This window comes from Chiloscyllium plagiosum, unplaced genomic scaffold (genome assembly GCF_037043375.1).
Source record: "Chiloscyllium plagiosum isolate Xiang-an unplaced genomic scaffold, Cpla_swu_hap1 HiC_scaffold_4, whole genome shotgun sequence".
NCBI classification, from domain to species: Eukaryota; Metazoa; Chordata; class Chondrichthyes; order Orectolobiformes; family Hemiscylliidae; genus Chiloscyllium; species Chiloscyllium plagiosum.
Window position 1 is genome coordinate 89,795,753 of NW_028270142.1, and position 19,636 is coordinate 89,815,388.

Below are 19,636 nucleotides of genomic sequence, written 5' to 3' on the forward strand. Positions count from 1 at the left end.
CAGAGGTATGTACCCTGTCTGGCTGCATCAGTTGAGCTAGAACTTTGTGCCACTTCATGCAAGATCCAAACCTCCTATGTTTATATAAGCTAAAAGTACAACGACAGTCGATTGTCAAGTCCTGCTGGCTCAAAAACCAGTTCAAACCAGCCATTTAATTAACTAAATTACATTTGCAGACATTTCATCCCCTGTCTAGGTGACATCTTCAGTACTTTGGAGCCTCCTGTGAAGCACTGCTGTACTGTTGCTTCTGGAATTTATTTAGTTCCATTCCTGCTGCTTCCAGTTGCAGATTCCGGTTGTTCTTTGTAGTGGCTAGCATATTGGGTCTAGGGTCTGTGTGTTTGTTGATGGAGTCCGTTGATGAGTGCCATGCTTCTAGAAATTCTCTGGCTGTCCTATGATCGTTGTGTTGTCCCAGTCAAATTTGTGGTCCTTGTTACCTGCATGCGTGGGAAAGGAATAGGATGACCTGCACCTGCTAATAACATGTTTGACCAGTGAGTAATGATGGCATAGTTGATGTATCTATTGAAGAGCTACAAACCTAAACACTGACATGTCTCACAATGGCGAATCATATAAACATATAAACAAAAGCCAACTTTTATGGTGGGCAATGAATGACCCATCTCAATTCATTGCTCCTAACAAAAGAAAGGTACATCAGAGATATAAGTAAACAGCAAAACTATTTTTCCAACTAATGTTAGACACTGTTCTAAGTTTTACAGGATGAGCTTTGCTAGGTGAGGTTCTGCAATTGGACTGGCTTTGCTTTATAAGCTTGAGTGAGTGAGTAATTTCACTGACAATTAATTTAGAATCAGTTAGGTTCAACAGTGTGGCACACCTGCATGTCGTAGAATCTACACACATTAATATGCAGGGCCCTGTTGTTTGCTAACAGGAAGAACATGCACACACACTGCACTTGTTTCAATAAAATGCATGACATCCACTGGCTGGTTCATTTCTCTGGGTAATGTCCTAAACCTGCCTGGTTTAAAATTTAAACAAAACCTGACCAGTTAACTATCAATAAGCATTAATGGGTGCATTGTTCATGGCAAAACCTCTTCCAATCTTCAGAGAATCCTTACAGTGTGGAAACATGCCCTTTGGCCCAACAAGTCCACACCAATCTTCCGAAGAGTAACCCAACCAGACCCATTCCCCTACCCCATTATCCTATATTTACCCGACTAATGCACCTAACCTACACATCCTTGAACACTATGGGAAATTTCGCATGGCCATTTCACCTAACCTTCACATCTTTGGATTGTGGGAGGAAACCGGAGCACCCGGAGGAAACCCATGCAGACACGGGGAGTGTGTGTAAACTCCACACAGTCACCCAAGGCTGGAATCAAACCCGGGTCCCTGGCACTGTGCAGCAGCAGTGCTAACCACTGTGCCACCGTGCTGCTCAATCAATGACCTCTTGCAAACCAATAAACTTTGGTTTTCCTCGTGAATTTGTACTCTTGTGAAATGTTCTGCTGAGTGCAAGATGAAAAAGATTTCATAAAATGTGTGCTTTTTTCAGCAATACAAAATATAATTACTAAGGTGGCAAAAAGGTGTATTTCTTTTCAAGAGCAACTTTCCCCATTATTTCCCTTCTCATTACCTTGCATGCCACCACTAAGGAATGGAAAAGCATGCTAATTGTTTTATTTATAGAACTGCTTTTCCACCCTTTTCATTGAACCTCAATTCTTACCGAAAGCAGCAAAACATTACTTTTTGAAATATATAGAATTTTTTAAAATGGGTCAAATTAGAGTCAATTTGAAGGAGAAAAGTGTGGGCTGAAGAAGAGTATTTTAAACTTAAGAAAGGGTAATTCTGAAGTCATAGAGACGGAGGTGAACTTTTAAATTAGGTTAAGGGATAGCTGGATACAGATGCAGTGGCAGACATTTAAGCACATCATTACACAAAGATGCGTGGCAGGTAGAAAAATTGGCCAGAATATAGAAATCAGTACAGAATAAATTAAAAGATGAGAAAGGAGGGAAAGCTAGTTGCAAACTTCAGGCCAGTTAGTTTAACATCTGCCAAAGGGCATTGTGATATTATAGACTTTACATTTTAATAGCTGTTCATGGACTGAATGAATCAACAGTCACACACAGCAATAACTCTGTCTGGAATAAACTGTTAAGGAATAAAGATGAGCTGTTACACAGAGACTCAAGCAATTAGCCATATCTTGCCGAGATCGCTTAAACAAAACTGCTTTGACACCTGCCTGATAAACTGGATGCTTTATGGCCACAAATGACACAGACTGCCCTGCAGAAGGAGTTAATCACAGGAAAACTGCATCTTCAAACAGTCAATGCCAAATGTAACCAGCGACAAAGACATTATTTAGATAACAAGACCAGCTGCAGACTTCTAGTAACTTGGATTGAGCACTCCAAAGAAACAATCAATATATCACCTCAGAGGTGAAAGACAAAAATCTTACTAAGAATTGAACACCAGAACAAACCAACAGCAGAACTTCAAAGAAAAACACTGCACAAGGATCAAGCCCTGGACACTTCCACTACCAGCATCACAGCACTGTTGGGTGAAGTCCTGACCACTAATAAGGGAATAGCTAAGGTGGATTGCGGGCTTATACTTGCTCACTTGAGGAGTCTAATGTTAGCTTGCTACATGCAATAACGTTTGAACTATTATTTCAGTACTAGATTGTCTGTGAGATTTCTTAAGTAGTTGACATGTTCACTCCAACCAGATATCCTAAACTGACCTAGTCCTATTTGCCATATTTGTTCCATATCCCTCTTAAACCTTCCTATTTATGTACCCATCCAGGCATCTTTTAAATGTTGTAATTGTACTCACCTCCAATGGCAGCCATTAGAAGCCACAATTCAAGATGTTATAGTAGGACACTTTTTTAAAAAAACAAGGTTATCAGGCAAAGCCAATGTGATTTATTGAAAGGGAAATTATGTTTTAACAATTTTTTGGAGTTCCTTTAGAGAGTAATGTGATGTGGATAAAAGGAAACCAGTGCATGTATTATATTTAGATCTCCAGAAGTCATTTGATGAAGTGCCACATTAATAAAAAATAACAGCTCATCGTGTAGCAGTAACATATTTGGCATGGCTAGCAGTTTACTAATGAAGGAATGAGGCAGCACCACTCTAATCTAGACTCCGATTTCCAGCATCTGCAGTCCTCACTTTTGCCTAGCAGATTACTAAACTAACACAAAACAGAGTAAGCATAAATTAGCATTTTATGGTTGGCAAAATGTGACAAATGGTGCGCCACAGGTATCAGTACTGGGACGTCAACATTTTGAAATTCACATGATGGACTCGGATCAAACATGGTTGCTAAATTTGCAATGATGTAAAGATAGGCAGTAAAATACGTTGCGAAGATGACATAAGGAGGCGCCAAAAAGATATAGATTCAGAGAGCGGGCAAAGATCTAGCAAATGCAGTACAATGTGAAAAAATGGGAAATTGTCCACTTGGCAGGGAGATTAAAAATAGCAGTTTATTTTTTAAATGAAAGAGATAGATAGATTTTTAATTATTAACAGATTAACTTCCCATTACTAATTTCAGGGCTGGAAAATGAAGATGAAACAGCCATGATTATATTGAATCACAAAGCAGGCTCAAGAGGCTTAATTGCCTACATCTATTCCTAGTCCTTATGTTCTTAACATAGTCTGGATAAATTCCTGAAGAAGGGCTAATGCCCGAAACGTCGATTCTCCTGTTCCCTAGATGCTGCCTGACCTGCTGCGCTTCTCCAGCAACACATTTCCATCTCTGATCTCTAGCATCTGCAGACCTCATTTTCTCTTCAAATATTTCTGTATTCAGCCAAGGAAAGAAATAAAATGAGACAATGTAATTTTCTTTCTCTTTGGAGTTAATATTTGAATGAATACCACTGAAGTACCTTTCAAAACAGGCATTTTGAGGTTTGGAACATTTTAACTCTTTGTTTTATAGAAATAGGTGCACAGATCTGTGCTGCTCAGATGGAGATGCTACGCACAGTATTGCTTAGTCTAAAAGATACCAGCTACAAAGCTGCTTCCCTGCCAGGTCTAAGGAGAACAAATAATGTGGAATTACCAGGCAGAGGACAATAATGGTGGCAGGCAAAGCAGCAAGTACCTCCTGGCAATTGCATAGAGCAGGCTTCCTCTTTCCAGATGGATTATTTTTTAAAGACAAATTGCTTTTCCTTCTCCAATGGGGGAAGAACAAGAAATGTTTTCTAAAAATAGCCCAGCTTGTCAGAATCGTTAACTGTCACACAGCCTGACATCAAAAATAATTTCATCAAGGTGCACAGAAATTCACTCAGAATAAGAATTACCTTATGCAGTATTATATAAAACCTATGCTGAGGGACACAAGTAGAGAAGTTGGAAAAATAATCAAGCAATCCATACTGAAAATTTCCATTTTAAATTCAATAGACAATTTACTTTTTTACCACCAAAACGTTACACCCAATTTCTTCGACTAACTATTTAAAAGATAACATAAGATTGAGCTCTGAAGACTACTTTTCTCTAAAGTCTGGCATAGTTAGCTATGCCAACTCACATTTTTGATTCTTTTCCAGGTAAGGAAAATTTTAAGGTTTAAATGACTGCAAACCGTTCACTATGTTCTGCCACTACCTCTCATTATGAATATGATTAGATTCCCTACTGTATGGAAACAGGCCCTTTGGCCCAACAATCCACACTGACTCTCTGAAGAGTATTCCACCCAGACCCATTCCCCTACCCTATTATTTACCCTTGACTAATGCACCAAACACTGGGCAATTTACCTGACCTGTGGGAGGAAAGCAGAACACTCAGAGGAAACCCACAAAGACACAGGGAGAATGTGCTAACTTCACACAGACAGTCGCCCAAGGCAGGAATCGAATCTGGTCCCCGGCACTGTGAGGCAGCAGTGCTAACTACTGAGCCACCATGCCACCACATTAAAACCTTTCAGAACTAATACATTACAGAAAATGCATGCATCAGACATATTGGTTTAAATTTTCAGTCTCTGATCAGAAGGGCAGGATCAGGATAATTCATGGCTCTGCAAACCTGACCTAGAAGAAAGGAACCCAGAACTTCAGACTTTCATTTTAGAATGGGGTGGAGGATGGGCAGTTTTTCTGCACATTGCATGGACAACACCAGAAACAATATGAAGACTGCTGGGTGCTGAGGGTCTGGGCAGAATTAGTCTCTTAATGGTCTGAAACTGGGCTAAAGTTTTAGAATAAAGCAAGGTTCTTAAGTGTCTATTATGAAAAAGAACTGATTTAATAAAAATTGATTCATTACATTTACCTGCCTTTACCCTGTAAAATCAAACACTGGATTTCCTTATCCCACTTCAGGTAAGTTCAGAACCACTTGGAGAAGTCAACCAAAATATGAACTGACATGCACTGTAATAATGGAATGTTAAACAATTAGTCATGAAGCATTTATACTGTAATGATAACCCTGAGGCACGTGTCAACAAAATAAGTGAATTGGAAAGCACTGTTTTTGTTAAGAATCTCGTTTTCCTCAATATGCTGATACATTTAAAGGAGCGGAATTTTAAACCTTGACAGGTCTATTGACAGTTTTGTGGATAATTCCTTCCAAAGTTTGGATGAGTTTATACACTTTTTATGCATACTCATTTTTTTTTAAACAATCCTAAAGGGCACCTACTGACTCCCAAAGGGCACTTGACTTCCCTTAATGTTGCCCCTGGATGAGATCCAGAAAGGTGTCCCGCAAAAACATATGCATACCTCTTCAAAGGACTTGTTTCCGTATCAGATCTCAAATGCAAATGTCATGTCCTCGTCACATTACCAGCAAAAGTAGATCAGTCTGAGGGAGATAGGTTCTAAATTATGTAATTACTTCCATGAGCCACAGAAGTACAATTTAGATCAAATCCTATTCCAGTCCCTACAAAAACGTGTGATGTCATATCCAGCAGCAGACGTCAGGGTTTGGGCTTCCACTACTACTTTTGTAATTTTGGAAAGCCCATTTATCATTACAACATTTCAGACCACATGTCTACTTGGCTATGTCAATCTAATAATTTGACAAGACTCAGCCTTCTACACAAGATCTTTTTCTCTAGAATGAAGAAAATCAATTAGTCCATATCTTTTCATATTTAATAAGTTGCATTTGAAAAAAACGTGTATTTTTTGTGCAAAGGTGAAAACAGGTTTTAGATTTATCAAGTTCTTTTTAAGTATGACTGTGTGTTTATGAATCTTTTATTGAAGTGGTAGCGTATGTATGAGAGAAAGTAAAGAAGCAAGATTTGCATTGAAAGAAACCTCAATCCCTCTTGCCATCTGTTCAGAAAATATTTTACCTTTCACAACAGATTGATGAATAGTTTATACACTCACACTGTTGGCCTCCCACTTTGTCAGTTTCTGGCAATTGCAAAACACATTCAGCAGATGCTGGCACTTGTCGGGGCCAGGTGAAGAGTACAGAAACACATTGCTGAAATTCACCAAAAATAAGGTACGTTCCTTTCATGTTATTCTTTCCATGTATTGCAGAAAAAAATGATATTGTCATGCATAATGAGTCTTTGTTTTGGAGTTAATCTAGAATACTCTGCGCAGAATTATAATCCACAAAGGTAATGACTATTTCTTAAAATATTCTAAACAGATATAATTTAATGTGTCAAAATCGGTTATGCATATTTATTGCATCCGAGGTACTGCAGAATAATGCAGCACAGTGGAAGTTCATTCAGCCCATCTTATCTGTATCAGTCTTTGAAAAGACACTCCAGTTAGTCTCACACCTATACAATTATGGACTCAATTACGTTGAGACTTGTTGTTGAATTTGCTTCAATGATTTTTTTTTGGGAACTGTACTCCATGTAATTAAAATTAAAATTCCATGTGCTAAACCAATTTTCATTACTGCTTTCTTTCACAAATCAATTGAATTGAACTGAATTTATTGTCACGTGTACGGAGGCACAGTGAGCAATACAGGCAGATCACATACTAAATAATAGGTAAACAGCTAAGTAAATAATAGGTAAACAGTGACAAAACAAAAACATAGGTACAGGCAAATGTTAAGAGTTTGAGAGTCCATTCAGTATTCTAACAACAGTAGGATAAAAACCGTTTCGAAACCGATTGATGCATGTGTTCAGGCTTCTGTATCTTCTCCCTGTTGGTAGAGGGTGTAGAGAAGCATTGCCAGGGTGGGATGGATCTTTGAGAATGCTGGCAGCGTTTCCTCGACAGCGGGCCTGATATATGGATTCTATAGATGGGAGGTTGACCTTTGGGATTGTCCGGGACGAGTTCACTACTCTCTGTAACCATCTCCGAACTTGAATGGTTCTGTTGCCATATCAGGTAGCAATATATCCAGACAGAATGCTCTCCATGGTGCACCTAGAAAAGTTGGCAAGGGTACTCACCATCATACCAAATTTTATCAGCTGCCTGAGGAAGAAGACGTTGTTGGGCCTTTGTAACCACTGAATCCACATGAACAGTCCAAGAAAGCTTGTTGATGACCACTTCCAGGAGCTTGACATTCTCCACTCTTTCCACCTCTGTGCTGTTAACGTGTAGGGGGGCATGAGTAACATCCCACCGAAAGTCAATAATGAATTCCTTGGTTTTGCGGCATTGAGAATTGGGTTGTTCTTAGTGCACCATTTTTCCAGGTCTTCCATCTCCTGTCTGTAGTTCTGTTTCATCGCCATCTGATATTCGACCGACTATGGTACTGTCATCAGCGAACTTGTAAATGGCATTAGTATGGTATTTGGCAACACAATCATGGGTATACAGCAAGTACAGTAGGGAGCTGAGTAAGCACCCCTGGAGGCCTCCAGTGTTGAGTGTTAGTGAGGATGAAATATTGTCCCCAGTCTTCACTGATTGTGGCCAGTGGGTCAGGAAACAGAGAATCCAGGTGCAGAGGGTGGGGCTTAGTCCGAGATCACTAAGTTTAGTAATCAATCTCGAGGGGATAATAGTGTTGAAGGCTGAACTGTAGTCTATACAGGATTCTTACGTACCTGTTCTTGGTGTCAATATGCTCTAGGGAGGAGTGAAGGGCAAGTGATATGGTATCTGGCGTGGACCTGTTGGTATCAGAGTTATTATATCTGGATAGTTTTTCAAATTATCTAATAATTACAAAATCAGTGTGAGAACATATGCTAATTTTTCAGTTATTCTTTTATTAATTTTGGTTTAAAGCTGTGAACAGAGAACCATGAGCTGAAAATGACCTATGGACTGTGGGCAATAACTTGTCATATAAAATAAGGAAGAGAGAACAAACAAACAAACAAACAAACAAACAAACAAACAATCTCGTTTGTTTGAAAGGCTAGCCCTGGAAGTTAATTGCAGGTTGATCCTCTATCAAAACGTTGACAAGACTCCTTGACACCAGCTAAAAACATTATGTTTAAACAGATGCCAGATGTTTGGCCATAGACAAGGTCAGTACTTGTGTTATAGACCAGACCAACTCCCCCTCACAATATATTCAGAAGATAGCCTAGACTGTAACCTTTTCTTGTTTTAGAGGCAAGTGCCAGGCATGGCATTCCAGATGCAATTCAATTGGTCAAACTACCAGTCTTGAAGTAAAACACACTTTATTCAGAGAGTATAGTTGAAATATAATGAAGAAGAAACTGGAATAACAGCTCTCTTGGAAAATTTAACAGAATAATAGATTATTTTAATATTAAACAGTAACTATTCCTGTATAGTAACATCCCACACTTGGGAAAGGCAAATTCAGTAAAATAGACTGTTTCACAGACATTTCTCCAGTCCAGGAGGTAAAACATCAAGAGAAAACAAGACAGACCATAGCAGGGAGAGATGTGCCACAGCTTCCAAATCCAGCTTTAAGACCCGAGCAACTGCTATCAAAAAACAAACTAAAAATCCTGGCTCTGAGGGAGTTTGACCCCACACATTCAGGCTGCTTCTGTTGTTCCAACTCGCTGTAAAAAGAAAGGCCCCACAAACTGTTTACTCTAATACATTCAAATAAACAGCTCTGCACCTCGATCTTAAAACCTCACCAAAAACAAACAAACAAATCCAGGACAAAATACACGTCTTAAAGTCATAGTATTGTTACAACCTGGGAATTGGTTCCAGCAAGGTTGGGGAAACGTTATGCTCAGCAGGCAGCTGGTGTTGAATGGCAACTGGGACCTGATGGAGAAATGGTCAGTGTGACAAGGCCAGAGCTTGAATTGGGTTTTCTCTCTGAGGAAACCTTTCCTGTTGAGGCTGCAGCATGTTATGTTGGCTTGAAGGCTCCCTCCATAACTTATTATAAGCAATTGAAAGTTCAGAAAATACAAAGTTACAAGTATCACTGACCTCCTCAAGAACGAACTGAAAAGTGAACTCAAAAACTAAGCCAAGAAACAATTGTGTGTGTCTGTAGCACAACACATCATGAAAACCACTTAAGTAATCTAGCCAGTTTTGTTATTATTCCTTAACTATATTTGCTTGCCTGACAGACTTGTGTGTGAATGGGGCTGAAAACAAAGGTTATAGGTTTAAAATCATTGGCATCAATTAGATTATATTTTGCTCTGCTGAAGTTACTGTATTGTCAAGAGATTGCTAAGTCTTTTTTTTTAAGCTACAAAACTAGTGTCGAAAAGTGATTATTCCCAGAGTTTAGGATTTGTTATTCACACAATCTGCTTCGAAATCAGAGGTCAATTTTGAGGATCTTTGAAGTTTTAACTTTACTGTGTGCAGCGTGATGGCTCAATAGTTAGCAGTGCGACCTCACAGCACCAGGAATCCAGGTTCAATTCCAGGGTGACGGTGTGTGGACTTTGCAAATTCTCCCCTTGTCTTTGTGGGTTTCCCTGGGTGCTCCGATTTCCTCCCACAGTCCAAAGCTGTGCAGTTTAGGTGGATTAAACATGCTACATTGCCAACAGTGTCCAGCGATATACAGACTAGGTGGCTTAGCCATGGGAAATGCAGGGTTACAAAGATAGGTCAGATGGCTGGGTCTGGGAGGGCTGCTCTTCAGAGGGTCGGTGTGGACTCGATAGGTCTGCAGGGATTCTATGATTCTACAGTAGAGATAGAAAGGCTGATTTGGTTCAGTTGTTTGTCTCTGTGTCATAACAATAGCTACACTGGAGCAGACTGGCTAAGGGAGCAGCTAGCTCTGATCATCTCAAACAACAGAAAGCACTGAGATCGCCTCACCTTGACTTTCAAAGTCATTATGACTATTGACTCTACCACCAATATCTTGGGGCCACAACAAGCAAAAACTTAAATGGATCAGTCATAACCATAGACACAAAAGCAGTCTCATCCCAACTTAAGTAAGGTGATACTTATGATCTGCCTTAAAGATTCGGTATCATTCCATTACAGAACATTTTGCTTGATTATGACAGCACTATCATCCCACCATTGACACATGGGTGCTGCAGTGAGTGAGTTACAAAATGCACTGCACAACGCACTAAGTTTACTTCTGCAGCATCCCGCTTCCTAGCGAATACTATTCCAGAGGATGACAAAAGCATTCATGCCATGGAAACATCAACTTCATTTCCCCTCCAAACCATGCACCAGTCTGATGGCCTACATTTGTTTGTTCACTATCACAACGGCAACGTTCTGGAGTGTTATCCTTAATGTTACTATGGGAGTACTATCCTGTCAAAAATGCAACACCTTAAGAGGTCTACACACAAAGTCTTGGGACAAAATGCCATTGACAAGTCACCTATATCACAACAAACATTTTAAAAATCAATACAGACATTATATTGATATCATGTATGCATTCAGAAAATGAAACTCTTTTCTCATCAGAGTATAAAATTAGGGTAAGTGTTGGTATAGTTTTATTGCTCCATTACAGCATAACAATCAATAACTTTTAACACTATTAACTGGTGAAACTGTCAAATTACTCCACATGAGCCAGAGTTAGTCAACTTGCTGCTTTCTTAATTTAGGTTGAAACTTTATTGCTGGTACAGCACAGCAGGTCAGGCAGCATCCAGGGAACAGGAGATTCGACGTTTCGGGCACAGGCCCTTCTTCAGGAATGAGCAGAGAGTGTTCAGCAGGAGAAGATAAAAGGTAGGGAGGAGGGACTTGGAGGAGGGGCGTTGGAAATGTGATAGGTGGAAAGAGGTCAAGGTGAGGGTGATAGGTCGGAGTAGGATGGAGGCGGAGAGGTCAAGAAGACGACTGCAGGTCAGGAAGGCGGTGCCGGGCTGGAGGGATTCGGCTGAGACAAGGTGGGGGGAGGGGGGATGAAGAAACTGGTGAAGTCCAAGTTCATCCCCTGCGGTTGGAGGGTTCCCAGTCGGAAGATAAGACGCTCCTCCTCCGACCGTCGCGTTGTTGTGGTTTGGCGGTGGATGAGTCCAATGACCTGCATATCCTCGGTGGAGTGGGAGGGGGAGTTGAAATGCTGTGCTACAGGGTGGTTGGGTTGGTTCGTCTGGGTGGACCAGAGGTGCTCTCTGAATCGCTCCGCAAGTAGGCGGCCTGTCTCCCCAATATAGAGGAGGCCACACCGGCTGCAGCGGATGCAGTAGATGATGTGGGTGGAGGTGCAGGTGAATCTGTGGCGGATATGGAAGTTTCCTTTGGGGCCTTGGAGAGAAGTGAGGGGGGAGGTGTGGGCGCAAGTGTTGCACCTCCTGCGGTTGCAAGGGAAGGTGCCGGGAGTGGAGGTTGGGTCGGTGGGGGGTGTGGATCTGACAAGGGAGTCGCGGAGGGAGTGGTCTCTACGGAAAGCTGATAGGGGAGGGGAGGGAAATATATCCTTGGTGCTGGGGTCTGTTTGGAGGTGGCGGAAGTGACGGCGGATGATGCGCTGTACATGGAGATTGGTGGGGTGGTAGGTGAGGACCAGTGGGGTTCTGTCCTGGTGGCGGTTGGAGGGGCGGGGCTCAAGGGCAGAGGAGCGGGAAGTGGAGGAGATGCGGTGGAGGGCACCGCCGACCACGTCGGGGGGGAAATTGCAGTCCTTGAAGAAGGAGGCCATCTGTGTTGTACGTATTTTGAACTGGTCCTCCTGGGAGCAGAGAGACCCCAGCACCAAGGATATATTTCCCTCCCCTCCCCTATCAGCTTTCCATAGAGACCACTCCCTCCGCGACTCCCTTGTCAGATCCACACCCCCCACTGACCCAACCTCCACTCCCGGCACCTTCCCTTGCAACCGCAGGAGGTGCAACACTTGCGCCCACACCTCCCCCCTCACTTCTCTCCAAGGCCCCAAAGGAAACTTCCATATCCGCCTGATTCCGCACAGATTCACCTGCACCTCCACCCACATCATCTACTGCATCCGCTGCAGCCGGTGTGGCCTCCTCTATATTGGGGAGACAGGCCGCCTACTTGCGGAGCGATTCAGAGAGCACCTCTGGGCCACCCGGACGAACCAACCCAACCACCCTGTAGCACAGCATTTCAACTCCCCCTCCCACTCCACCGAGGATATGCAGGTCATTGGACTCATCCACCGCCAAACCACAACAACGCGACGGTCGGAGGAGGAGCGTCTTATCTTCCGACTGGGAACCCTCCAACCGCAGGGGATGAACTTGGACTTCACCAGTTTCTTCATCCCCCCTCCCCCCACCTTGTCTCAGCCGAATCCCTCCAGCCCGGCACCGCCTTCCTGACCTGCAGTCTTCTTCTTGACCTCTCCGCCTCCATCCTACTCCGACCTATCACCCTCACCTTGACCTCTTTCCACCTATCACATTTCCAACGCCCCTCCTCCAAGTCCCTCCTCCCTACCTTTTATCTTATCCTGCTGAACACTCTCTGCTCATTCCTGAAGAAGGGCCTGTGCCCGAAACGTCGAATCTCCTGTTCCCTGGATGCTGCCTGACCTGCTGTGCTGTACCAGCAATAAAGTTTCAACTTTGATCTCCAGCATCTGCAGACCTCACTTTCTCCTCACTTTCTTAATTTAACCATAATGATTAGCATGTCAGTCTTAGCTAGTTATAATTACAAAAACAGTAATTGTAGACACTCTAATAGCTCAAGAACTGCATTATTTGCCCTTTTGATAATTATTTTTCCAAAACCATTTAATAAGCGACATAATGAAAAAATTCTCTGCCAATAACATATCCAGCAGAAAACATTTTAGAATAAAACATTCCTGTTTAAAGCAAATAATTAAAAATATGGAATGTGTGAATTGCTAGCATTTCTGAATAGTTCAACCCTTTTCAATACATTACAATATGAAAACTTTCATATGCCTTTGAATGTTTGAATAATGTTAACTCTTTCAAAGCCTGAAGAAAGTTTCAAAGAAAAAATGTGACCCCTCAGGTTTTGTCAACATAGTGAAATCATATTGGAGTTAAAAGTCGAAATATCCTTGGGCCTTCCTTAGACAGATCACTTATTTATTTTCAGTAGCTTCTACCGTTGTTTTTAATTGCATATAAAGGGAATACAACAGATGACAAGGCTGTACATAAAAATTGTTTGAAAAATCATATCATGATCTGTGAGAGATCATGAAGCAACATTAATTCTGGTGAACACAAAATTGCAACAGGCGACAGCAAATATATGCATTAGTCTCCAATGGCATAAGGTAGAACAGTCACAACATTTTTTGATTCTCTCTCTCCTTTGCTGTTTCAGTATCTTTTCTGCTGTCATTTTGCCTCAATACTCATATCTGCTATGCATGTTCCTCAACTCTGCTTCAAAGGAACATAAGAAATAGCAGCAGAATTGGAAATATGGCCTTTCGAACATGCTCTGCCATTTATTTAATTAGACCATAGCTGATCATCTACCTTAACACCATTTTCCCATATGATCACTATATCCCTTGACATCTTTAAAGTCTAGAAATCCAGTAATCTTGGTCTTGAATACATCAATGAGAGACATCCACAAATTTCTCGGGCAGAGAATTCCAAAAATTCCAACATTTGAATGAAGAAATTTTTCCTTAGTCTCAGTCCCACATGATCTAATGGGAGCACAACTGCATCAGAAATGCAACACTTCAAGAAGGCCTACACGTAAAACCTTTGGGTAATGTGGCATGGACAACTGTCACTTCCACCCCAAAAACAAATTTTCAAAAATAATCGTGAAAGTCTTTTCTCACCTCGGAGTATAAATTTAGACGAAATAGTGGCCTGCTTTTATTGCTCCATTAAAGCATAGCAATCATTTTTCAGAGATACTGGACCTGGTTCCAAATTCTCCATACAGGGCTATAAGCTGTTCTGCACCTGCCTTGTTGAACTTTGCAAGTATTTTGTATGCTTCAATAAGATCACCTCTAATTCTTCTAAATATTAGAGAATCCCAGCCCAGTCTTTTCATTTCTTTGACATGATATTACTTCTACCATATTTTTGCCTATTAAATTAGCTTGTCTAAATCGCCTCCATGGCTCTTGCATCCTGCTTACAATCTGCATTTCCATCCAGCTATTTCCCCTGAGCAAACTTAGAACTATTACATTTGGTCTTCAGTCAAGTTGATTCAACATCTTGATCTTCTGACCTACGACACACTAACTCATGTACTCTTCCTTTATGAACAGTATTACTCACCTCCTTTTCCATTTTTTTGCCTATTGTTCCTAAATGTGACATACCCTTAAATATTCACTTCCCAGACTTGGGTCACCCTGCAGCCACGCCTCCATAATTAAATCATACCACCTTCTTTTTAAACTGTCAATTCAGTTACCTTTTTTAGCAAATGCTTCAATGCAGGTCATTTAGCTTTAGAGCTTTCCAGACCACTATTTCCACAGCTTTCCAATTTCACTTACTATTTTTCTTCTGACCATTACCAATTTTCTTTTCCCTTCTGTTTGAATTCCCTTTCACTTTCCTATCCCACAGCCAAGTTAGGTTAAAACCTCACCAACAGCACGAGCAAATTTCCCTTTGAGGACATCAGTCCTTGTGTAAGGTGTAACCAGAGACAGATCTCACCTGTCTCAGAATACTTACTGAAGTCTTAAATTTAAAGTCCTCGCTCCTACACAATTTCTCTAGCCAAAAGATCATTTGTCTATCCTTCCATTTCTGGACTAATGCATACATGGCACCAGGATGAGTTTTGAAATTATGGTCATGGAAGTGCTGCTTTCTAATCTCTTTCCTAATCTCTTTTTAATCAGCTTTCAGAACTTCATCTCTCTTTTTACTGATATTGTCAGTACTGATCTGGACTGTGATCTTGCTACACACATGCCCCATAACCGTGCAGTGACATCCTCGACCCTGGCACCAGAAAGGCACAATAATATCATGAAGTCACACCTACAGCCACAGAAACGTTTGCTCCCCCACCTGTTACTATTACTTTTCCATCTTTCTTCCAATGCAGTTGGGTCATTTGTGGTATTGTAAATCTGGCACCAGCTGTACTCCTCTGAGCAACTATTGTCCTGACCAGTATTTCAACATAGAAGAGAGATTTGTGAGCTAGATAGTGCAGAAGTCCCCTCAGCCTATTTGCCTAGTCCTCTTAGATGATGTGATGGTGATCCATTCCTTCCTGCCTACACTCCCTTAACCACGGGTTGACCATCTCCAAAAACATTTCAGTCTCATTTTTCCCTACTGTTTCCGGTTTGCTAACCGATCCCCTACTCATGCCAATATCTTCTAATCTAAAATCGTGACTTACTTCTTTGTCGTAACATTGATGTGGCCTTTGGTGAAAGGTCTTTTGGAAATCTAAGCATACAGATCTTCAGATTCTCTTGCATCCACATTGCTTGCTACTTCCTCAAAAGCTTGCTACTTCAATAAATTTGTCAAACATGATTTCCCTCACAAAATCATATTAATTTTGTCTGATTGCATGAAGATTTTCTCAATGCCCTGCTTTAACATCTTTAATAAAAGCTTATATGATTTTCCCAATTACAGATGCAAGACTAACTGGTATGCAGTTTCATGCTTTGTCTCCCTCTTGAGTTACCCTTGTTCTTTACCAACCTGCTGGGACCTTGCCAGAATTTAGGAAGTTTTTAAAATTAAAACATTTGCACTTTTATTTTAATTTCAACTGCCACTTATAAGATGTTAGGATGAAATCCATCAAGCCTTTAGCTCCAAAAACTATCTTTTAGTAGTCCTTCCTGTGAGATATTGTATCCGAGGTCCCTTCACGAGCCCACTCACAAGCACTATGTTCATTCATTCATAACTCCTTTACTAACCCTCACAAGTGAACACAACATTCCCATTTCATTCATAACTCCTTCTATAAAAGGGTTTCATTCACAAAACCACAGTTCTATAGTGTATTTTACAACTATAAGATAGACAGAATTAAAACAAGATAAAAGTGAGTACTGCAGATGCTGGAGATTAGAGTCAAGAGTGTGGTGCTGGAAAAACACAGCAGGTCAGGCAGCATCCGAGGAGCAGGAAAATCAATGTTTCGGGCAAAAGCCCTTCATCAGGAAACAACCAGAATTAAAACAACCCTTTCTGATCAACACAACCCTTTCAAACTGATTACTGCATTTTCACCTTATCAGCCCTTGCTGTAAGCAGAGTTTCGGCCTAATACCTAGGAATAAATATCAAAGACTACTAACTTATTGAGAACAATACCATCCCCGCTATCATGTCTCCATGACGTACTCAAAACTATAGAAAGATAACAGTATTAATCAGCCCTTACCAACTGTGTCTCAGACCTGAAACACCAAACATTTTCCCCAATTGGTATATACTTTAATACCTTTTAAGAAACAAACTGTCAAACAGCGCTTATGTGAAATTGAATGAATGACTGAAACTCACACCAACAAATAGTAAACAAATCTCACAACTCAGCTGCAGTAATCAGTTTAATATCCTTTATTCTTTTATTAAGTACAGGTACAATTTCTAACTTATTCTGAGCATATAGGCCTAGCATTTTTTGAATAACATTTACTAACTTAAAAGACAAAAGGTCGAACACTTCTTAATTATAGCTTAGAATGTACAGAGAGGAGAGCTTAGACTAGGCTGCAAGAACTTGTTGGCCAAGAGTTAGGGCTCAGCCATCTTGATTGGTTAGATGAGATCTCCATACCTGCTGCACTTGTTAACCCACTTGTCATCCTTGTCCAGAAACTCAATTTAAAGGATTGTTACGGCTTTTTGGAACCCAAAAAACTGTCACTCTTCCAGAGGCATCATATTGCAACCCATCCGCCAAAACCAAGCTTCCCAGTCTTCTTTTAATATTCAGGTGCCAACCCTGGTCATCTTGCAACCACATTTTCCTAATAGTAATCAGATCATAATTATGTAATTCAATATGGGCTAATCAAATAGCTTGCTTAGTTATGAATACTTTGCGCATTCAGATACACAACTTCCAATTTTGTAACAGGCGTTGACGGTTTGTGCATTCTTGTATTTTTTCTTTCACACCCTTCCTGCTATTAGATTAGATTAGATTCCCTACAGTGTGGAAACAGGCCATTAGACCCAACAAGTCCACACCAACCCTCCGAAGAGTAACCCACCCAAACCCATTCCCCTACCCTATATTTACCCTTGACTAATACAGCTACTATGGGCAATTTAGAATGGCCAATCCACCTGGGAGGAAACCAGAACACCCAGAGGAAACCCATGAAGACACGGGAAGAATATGCAATTCTTCAACCGTTATTTCCCATATTATTGCTTCTTCTCTTATTTTGATATACCACATCTTTCTACATGATTCCTTGTTCCCACTGTTCAGTTTAAAGCCTTTGCTACTTCCCGAGTTATGCAGTTTGCAAGAACAAGGATCCAAGCACAAGTTAGGTGAACTGGCATAATGGACTAATGGGACACATAAAAAGATGTGCAGACTAGAGAGAGTGAACAGGAGAGTTACTAGAATCTATCTGGATGGGACGGTCTAAACTCTAAGGAATTATTGCATAGGTTGGGGTTGTTTTCCATTCGTACAGGGATCAAAAATCAGAAGGCCAAGTGAGAGTTGAGGAGAAATCATTTGGAGCTCACTCCCTGAAAAGATGGTTGATCAGAAAGTTCACCAAAAAAAATTTAAGCAGTATTTAGTGTTTACTTGTCTTGCCACACCCTCTGGGGCTATAGACAAAGAGCTGGAAAATGAGATACTTAATGTTAGATCACAAAAGACTGAAGAGCCTCCTTTGTGCAGTCAATGTCTCTACCAACTACCAACAGAGCTGCCAGGCAGATATTTCAAGGAATATTTCAGAATATGTATATTCCCAATATAAAGTAGCTCTAAAGAGAAGACACACCATCCATGGTAAACTGAGGTTAGGGAAAACATTAAACATAAAGAAAAAGCATATAACAGTATGAGGAGTGACAGGTCAGATGATTGGTCAGAATATAAAGAATGAGAATGAAAGAAAGGGAACGATTTACAAGTTAATCAGGACAAAGATATAAAGGTATAAAAGGAGTGTAAAAACACACAGCAAAAATTTCTATAGATACTAGAAATGGAAAACAAGTAAATCAAGTGACTGTTGGTCCTCTGGAGAATGAGGAAGAAGAATTAATAGATGATAATAAGGAAATGGTGGATGCAATGAACAAATATATTGAGGATGTGGGGAGCATTCCATGTGGTTGCTGTGTATGGAGAGGTAGAAGGAGGAAGTGCCTTAGCGATCTCATAAATCAATAATGTACTGGTGGTACATTGACAAGTCTTTTAACGTCAACTCTACATTCCTGCATATTCTGAAAAGTCTTTCCCCTCCTTGGTGTAATCAAGTGTTGTGTGTCTTTGAAACTCTATTTCAAAAGAAAAAACCAGTAAAGGTCCGGTGATACAATAACATTTACGAGTTAGATAGCTTCATATTAGACAAGGGAATCAAAGGTTATTGGGGGCAGATAGGAATGTTCAACTTAAAACACAACAGAGCAGCCATGGTGAAGGAGGCTCAAGCAGCTGAATGGCCTACCTGTACTCCTATTGTATATAGTTTTGTATTTGTAGGCAGCAACTGTATATAAAGAGAAAAAGAGAAAGTGAAGCATTCAGCAAGTAGTTGTGGGTATATCAGTTAAGCTAGAGTGAGAAATTAGAGTAGGAATCTTTATGCTGTAAGGAAGTTTTGCATGTAAATCCGAAGCAAGCAGGCAAAGCTAAATCCTTGAAGTACAGTGAGAGACAAGAGATCGAGAGACAGAAGATCCTAGGTTCCATCGAAATGTAGACCGCCATGCATTGAATATGTACACCAGGCTATGCCTCAGTTAGTAGAATGATAAGTATTATTGGTTGTCAAATAACTGTTAGTTTGCATTCTAAGTTAGTGATCATCTTTTTTGCCAATAAAGTTATTCACTGAAGAATTTTCTTTGATATTTAATGTTATGTGTTCAAAATCAATATCTGTCTAAAATCATTTGTAATGCAGGACAGAGGTTTTTAAAAAAAAAAGCAAAGAGAGAGAGATAAGACCTCATTAATGCAACTGAATACGGTGTTGCCATTAACTCTCCAGTTGTTACTAATTAATGCTAGCATTGAGGTTGGACAATT

At 40.6% G+C, this 19,636-nt stretch overlaps 1 protein-coding gene across 6 annotated transcripts in view; it reads right to left on the bottom strand.

The window, feature by feature from the left end:
* Window positions 1-19,636, bottom strand: part of trappc9 (trafficking protein particle complex subunit 9) — a 663,479-nt gene that overhangs the window by 221,892 nt on the left and 421,951 nt on the right. Inside the window, exon 21 of one of the 6 annotated variants that reach the window (XM_087986473.1) lies at window positions 130-446. The exons of 4 other annotated variants lie outside the window; for them this stretch is intronic. In XM_087986473.1, the coding sequence (XP_087842599.1) occupies window positions 402-446 (45 nt within the window). In that variant the 3' untranslated portion in view covers window positions 130-401. Of the gene's footprint in view, window positions 1-129; window positions 447-19,636 lie in introns of those variants that run through there. One more of the 6 variants, XM_087986472.1, reaches the window with a different exon arrangement.